The sequence below is a fragment of the Branchiostoma floridae genome, chromosome 6, assembly GCF_000003815.2.
Source record: "Branchiostoma floridae strain S238N-H82 chromosome 6, Bfl_VNyyK, whole genome shotgun sequence".
Lineage (NCBI taxonomy): Eukaryota > Metazoa > Chordata > Leptocardii > Amphioxiformes > Branchiostomatidae > Branchiostoma > Branchiostoma floridae.
Genome location: NC_049984.1, coordinates 24,513,909 through 24,519,897, shown reverse-complemented (window position 1 = coordinate 24,519,897; position 5,989 = coordinate 24,513,909). Strand labels below are relative to the sequence as shown.

Here is a 5,989-nt window from a genome sequence, read left to right as displayed (position 1 = left end):
GGGCTGCAGGGCGTTAATTGTTGGCGTCGCTGCTTCCTAGATTGAAGTATACAAAGCATACAAGCATCGCTAAAATGACAGAAAAATATAAAAAGCGTAAAAAGATTAAAAATCGTTGAGCGCTCCGTAAAACCGCTTGGCCGTAGCAGCGCCACCAGCGTGCCGCAGCTCCGTCATTTGAACGCTTTTCAGCACCAAGGAGAGAGAATAACCTACAGGGTATTTTTCGGCCTTCGCGGAATGGATTTTAATATCTTCTGTATTTGAAGCTATCACGTGATTTAGCTTGTTCTAACGCAACAATCTAAACGCTAACCATTTTGAAAGTCGTAAAATTGTGACGTAATTTTGACGTAATTATGACGTAATAAATCATCTTGGGGAGTTCTAAAGATGCAGCCGGCACGCTCGGGCAAACTGCTCCGAAGAGCCCCGAGGACACGACGAAACCCGACCGTGTACGCTTCGGAGGAATACCCGGGGACGGTAGTGGAGTCCGAGAGCCAAGATTCTTTCGCTGTGGACATCTCGGACCTTTCCATGGACTCGTCTGAAAAACCGAGCGATGAAAGCGATGATGCCAACTGGGTTAACAAGCTATCCAACGCCCCTCCTTTGATGAAACAACCTATGAAACAAGACGTCAAGTCGGTGGAACAAAGACTTGTCCACGCAAGAAGCCTTACAGATGTAAGGGGAGGAAAAAACGCCCGCGAAACAACATACCGGTTTCCAGAGCGTTCTACTGTAGTGGGTGACGGTAATGTTGACCGAAGAAGAGTTGAGCAAAAGTCTGTACCAAAAACATGCGCTCTTGACGAAGAAAACGACAAGACATTGCCTCAACGTCTGAATAAGCAGGAAGAGGGCTCTGAGGACGCTGCATGCAGTAGTGAAACTGACATGCAAGGCGGCTCTGTTGAGCGGTTGACGAGTTGGTACGAACGCATCGGCAATGCACCGCCTCTGATGGACGAGACACTCGCGTCATCACAAAAAGAGGGTGATCATGCTTCTATCACCGGCGCGACTGGCTCTTGCTCCTCGGCAGTAGAGGCGACCCTGCCCGATGCAACGGACGAACAGTGGCGGTGGGTCCAGGCGACAGTTCTGGAGCCGGACGGCCCGCTGCACGAGCCCGTGGTCTCCAGCTTGGCACACGTCGTCAGCACCGAGAGCCTGTCGCTTGACAGTCGGGAGGATGGCACGGTCACCCCGGGAGGCGTTTTCCTCGCTACGATGGAAGACCTTCGGAACATGATCGCCGGACTCCTCGATCGCTTGCTCAATTTTCTTCGGGACAGAGTGACCCTCAACTGCAAAGCCGAAGCCCCAACAGAAGTGGAAAAGAAGCTGTCGCTAGATGTTGTAAGTTTTCTGAACGCCATGTCTTCCCTTGACTTAGCCATAACAGGTGAAAACTCAGAGCTCTACGCAGATGATGGCAACACCAACGATTCTTACAAAGAGAAGCCGTTGGATATTCCAGAACATCCCGAAACAAAACCAAGAACGGATATGAACATTCTGGAACGCCTGATGGCAAAACTCAACCCCAAAACAGTTCAGGAACAATACGCAGAAACCTTTGCCGAAGGGAACCATTCCAGTCACCGCAAGAAGCGATCTCTACTGTCAGAATATGCAGTCTGGCTAAAAGCGCGGGAAAAGGCGTCGTGTGACAGAGATGTCAATCAAAATACTGGGGGTGCAAGGGCGCCAAAATTTCCCTCCCTGTCCTACTTCATTGATAAGATCAGAGGACGAGCAAAAGACGATATAGAGATGGGAACAGTGGATCTACAGTTAGATGAAGAGGACCAAGAGGAGAAACGTTTGACCGAGAAGTTGATGAGGAGAGCCTTGGAGGAGGAGAGACGTCTTAGGGGCCTCTTGAGAAGACTGATGGTGGAGATGAAGGAAGACGTTCGAGACGATCCGCGAAGAACGTCTTCAGAAATGTCCGCATGGTCTACGTCTTCAGTACTGTCATTGGTAAGACCTCATTATCAATTATACATTGTATATGGTTCGAAGTAACGTTATTAGTTTGCATCGGTCGTACATAACAACGGTAGCAATGAATGTTCGAACCGAGTTATTTATCAAGAATAAAATTCCTATCATACATCACAATTAAAGTACTGTATGAATTTTCCTCATTACTTATGCATATCAGGTCCTAATTTGCATAATTATTATCAGCAGGCCATTGCGTTGGTCTTCACCAAATTTACCTACAGGTAAAAAGTCATGAAAAATCATTTATCCTTCTTGTTTCAAAGTCTAAAACTGAAACGCCCCTTCAGTACCAAAAAAGCTGCTAGGGATCCAAAACTTATATCACTTAACAACGCAAGCACAAGAGCTTTCTATCAACCAAAAAGCTTGACGAATCATTGTCCAGAACATGACATAGTAAAACTGAACGGTCTGCTAAAGTATTAAAGAAAGTCGCCAGGGAGCGAAAATCTAATAATTTCTTCATGACCAAAGTAAATTTCACGACAATCAATCCATAGCTTCTTGAGGTATGCCGTTAATTCACATAGATACAAACAAAATGAAGTAGGTAGCAAACATAGTTTCTGTGTACAAGCAGTGATGAAATAAATAGTACCTAACGTAATAGGCTAGCGGGAAATACAGACTTTACAAGATTAGATCAAAGAGAACCCCAGTTCTCCGGGCCTACAGATGTTCATATTCGCTAGCCTGCACCTGTCTATCACAATCATTACATCAACCAATGACAGCATGGATGACAATTAGCGGGTTGACCAATGAGAGAACGACTGCATGCCCTTCAAATATTTGCATGTTTACTTTACATTTCTACGTTTCTAAAGAAGTGGGGGGTGGGAGGTGCTATAGTCCCATTCTCATTGGTCGAGCAGATAAATGCCACTCTCCCATTGGTTGATCTGCTAATTGTGATGGACAGTCAGGATTGCAGGTGCAGGTTGCAGGTGAGCTTACTTTGTCATCCTTTTGTTTGGTACACATAACGGCGAGATCAACACCCTAGCAGCCAAGATGGTGGAAGAGGTGTGTGTGGCCCTGACTCACAGCTACAGCGGACTGAGCGCCTCTATAGGCAGCGTCACAGGCGAGACTAGTGCGGAAAGAAAGGCGTTCACCGAGGAAGTCATGAAAGTGGTGGTGACCCTGGCGACTAAACAGGCCAGAGCCAAGATCGAAGCACAGGTAAAGGCGGTAGAGAGAGTTCAGTCTGACGGGTCCTGACTACCTATCATAACTTAATTAGTATTCAACCAATGATAGCGTAGGAATTATCGATTGGACCAATGAGAGAGTGGCTACGTATACATTCGTCAAACATTTCTTCTTTTTTTTGCATCCGTAAACATATGTATTATGCGAGAGCCAAGATCAAGTCACGGGTAAATGCGTAAGAGAGAGTCCACGCAGACGGGTCCTGACTGCCTATCATAATTAGTATTTCAACCAATGATAGCGTAGGAATTATCGATTGGACCAATGAGAGAGTGGCTACACATTCGTTGAATTTTGGCACCGTCAACACCTGCATGTCCTTCAAATATTTATATTCTTATGTTTTCATTCTGCGTTTCTACCTTTTAGTGGAGTTGTCGAAGCTCTGACATCGGTCTTACCAGGTCTTACTACTAGTATTTACCAGAGGGGAAAATCAAAAAGAAAATAAAACCCGTCTGGATATTGTTATGCAAATCGAAACAACACGATATCCCTTAACACCTTGTTTATAAAAACAACGGATATAGGTTAGCCTGGGTAGCAAGGTGAGGTGAGGGTAGCAAGTGTAAGGAGCCCCGGTAGAAATCGGATGGTACCCAGGCTAGATATAGGTTACCTCGCCAATAAAGGATAACTAGCGTTACATCATCGTCCATTCCTTAGGTACAGGGTGCCAACGCGTCCACTTCAGAAGACAGCCCTCCCAGCACGCCGGACATAAGTACCGATGACGTGGCTGACCTGGCCGTGGGTTTGTGGTACGGAGACGCTGAGTCCGACGTGGACTCCCTGATAGGAGACCTTCGATCCATGAGGGACTCTCTGGTGGCCAGTGGTGTTGATAGGTTGGTGTGGTCTTGTTCTAAAGGTTACTCTAACAGTTTAAAGGTCCAACATGCAACTTTAAGACTATAGAAAGTAGATTTTCCTACCGATTCTTTACATATTAATTAATGATTCTTTACATATTAAGTATATAATTGCATACCAATATCCAGCGAAAAAGTTGAACTGGAATTTCCAACATTTCCAATCTTTGTCAAGGAATGGACAATCCACTGCCTCTGTAACGTCACGTGATGTAGATAGCACAGAAGCAGTGGGTTGTTCATCCCTTGAGAAAGATGCCTTCAGAATACCTTCACTTTCCCCATGAAGACTGGAGTTGTACAGTCAAAATTTTCGTGTCGATAGGTTGGTGTGGTCTTGTTTTAAAGGTCCAATATGCAGATCAAGGACAACATGGAAAGTAGATTTGCCTACCATTGCATACCAATATTCAACCCCTCTTTATAAAATATATCATACTACAGAAACAAGAAGGAAACTTGTTTCCCTGTATGCTACATGCTAAAGACCTTAACGACTTTAAACGGTTAGCGGTGATCATGTTTCTTATTTTCCTTTAGCACCGAAGTCGACGGAAAACCGACAGTGAGGAAAGCTGCTGGTGCAAGGAGAACCGAAGTTTGACACCTTCCAGGGCCATGTCTCTCTATGGAAGAACAAGTCTGACATTATTTTGTAAAGTCTTTAAGAAAATGTGACAATCATGTGAACTAAACGACACGTACTGCGGAATGTAGCCGAATTAATCAGGACGTCACGAAATCACAGTATGTGCATATCAGTAAATGAAAATATGTAAAGATTATACATTCTGTTAAATTCTGATATTTCCAATGACAAGTCACACTTAAAGTATACCTGGATTTTTACCTTGTTGCAATATACTGTAAAAGTCATGTAGTGCGTATATGCGTTTGGCGTCATTATCAGTTCAGTTTTATAAGATAGTTCAATTTCATCCTCATTGTTATTATCATGAATCATAGGTGACCTCAGCTTTGCTTTGCTTTGTTTGGTTCATAGACAGTTGAGGTAAAGCTGAAAATATACATTATGAGCAGTGATAAGTTTGTTTATTGATTCTAATGGATGCCATCATTATTTCAGATAATATTTTTAGAATTTATAATACCAGAGTAATATTACATTGAACAGAAAATTAAAGCTTAATTTTATAACTTTAACATCTCGTATAATGTGCACGTTGTGTACATGTAAATGTGATGATGAAGAAATGTGTTCACATTCATAAGAAATTGAAAGATTTCAAATTACAAAAAAAAAAATCAAATAGAATACACATTTTCTCTTGTTGTCTTGTTGAAAACCATTCCTGAATTTGAAAAAAATACCGTACGAAGGAACCCCATATATGTTGAAGAGACAAGCACAACATAACATACTACTGGAGCGCAATAATAACAGCTAAATTTCACATCTTACTACATACAGTACGTCAGGACTGTTTCTTCAATATATGTTTCACCAAAACCAAAGCTTACTGCTTAGAATACGCTTGTAAACCACCATCAAACAGCAGTGTTGGCGTGAGATATCAACTGTTTGCATATTACACCAATAAGCAAGAAATTCAATTCAATATCAAAGCTATCATATCTCCGAAAAATACATGGCATAATCAAAAAAATGATAAGAATGTTACAATATTTAGAATAACTTTGAGTCTGCTTCAAATTTGTCTTTTTATTCATAATTGTAACTTTCCAGCTGATTGTAGCTATGCATTCTCCCATTTGTTCCCACAGAGCATCAGGTATGCACATAACCGGAAATCGACAACAGGAAATGCGATAACCGTTGATAACCTATTCTGGAACCTATGACCTAACTTCCTGTCAGTGTGCCTAGCGCGTAGAAAGAAGTGTTGAAAAACACACAA

At 42.7% G+C, this 5,989-nt stretch overlaps 1 protein-coding gene across 2 annotated transcripts; it reads left to right on the top strand.

Moving 5' to 3' along the window:
* Nucleotides 1-357: 357 nt before the first annotated feature.
* On the top strand, nt 358-5,175 carry LOC118417215. 2 transcript variants are annotated; one of them, XM_035822672.1, is made up of 4 exons: nt 358-1,995; nt 3,016-3,207; nt 3,910-4,085; nt 4,650-5,175. In XM_035822672.1, exons 1-4 carry the CDS (start codon nt 394-396, stop codon nt 4,711-4,713), a joined length of 2,034 nt encoding a protein of 677 aa, XP_035678565.1. In that variant the 5' UTR covers nt 358-393; the 3' UTR covers nt 4,714-5,175. The 2 variants fall into 2 exon arrangements, with proteins under 2 accessions (XP_035678565.1, XP_035678564.1); XM_035822671.1 differs by having other exon boundaries at nt 359-1,995; nt 2,995-3,207.
* The last annotated feature ends 814 nt before the right edge of the window (nt 5,176-5,989 follow it).

Excerpts from the sequence above, each read along its gene's own strand:
- LOC118417215 (XM_035822671.1), top strand. The coding sequence starts at position 394 with ATGCAGCCGGCACGCTCGGGCAAACTGCTCCGAAGAGCCCCGAGGACA. Across the intron at positions 1,996-2,994 it reads CGTCTTCAGTACTGTCATTG|TTTGGTACACATAACGGCGA; the intron begins GTAAGACCTCAT and ends GTCATCCTTTTG. Across the intron at positions 3,208-3,909 it reads GAGCCAAGATCGAAGCACAG|GGTGCCAACGCGTCCACTTC; the intron begins GTAAAGGCGGTA and ends CCTTAGGTACAG.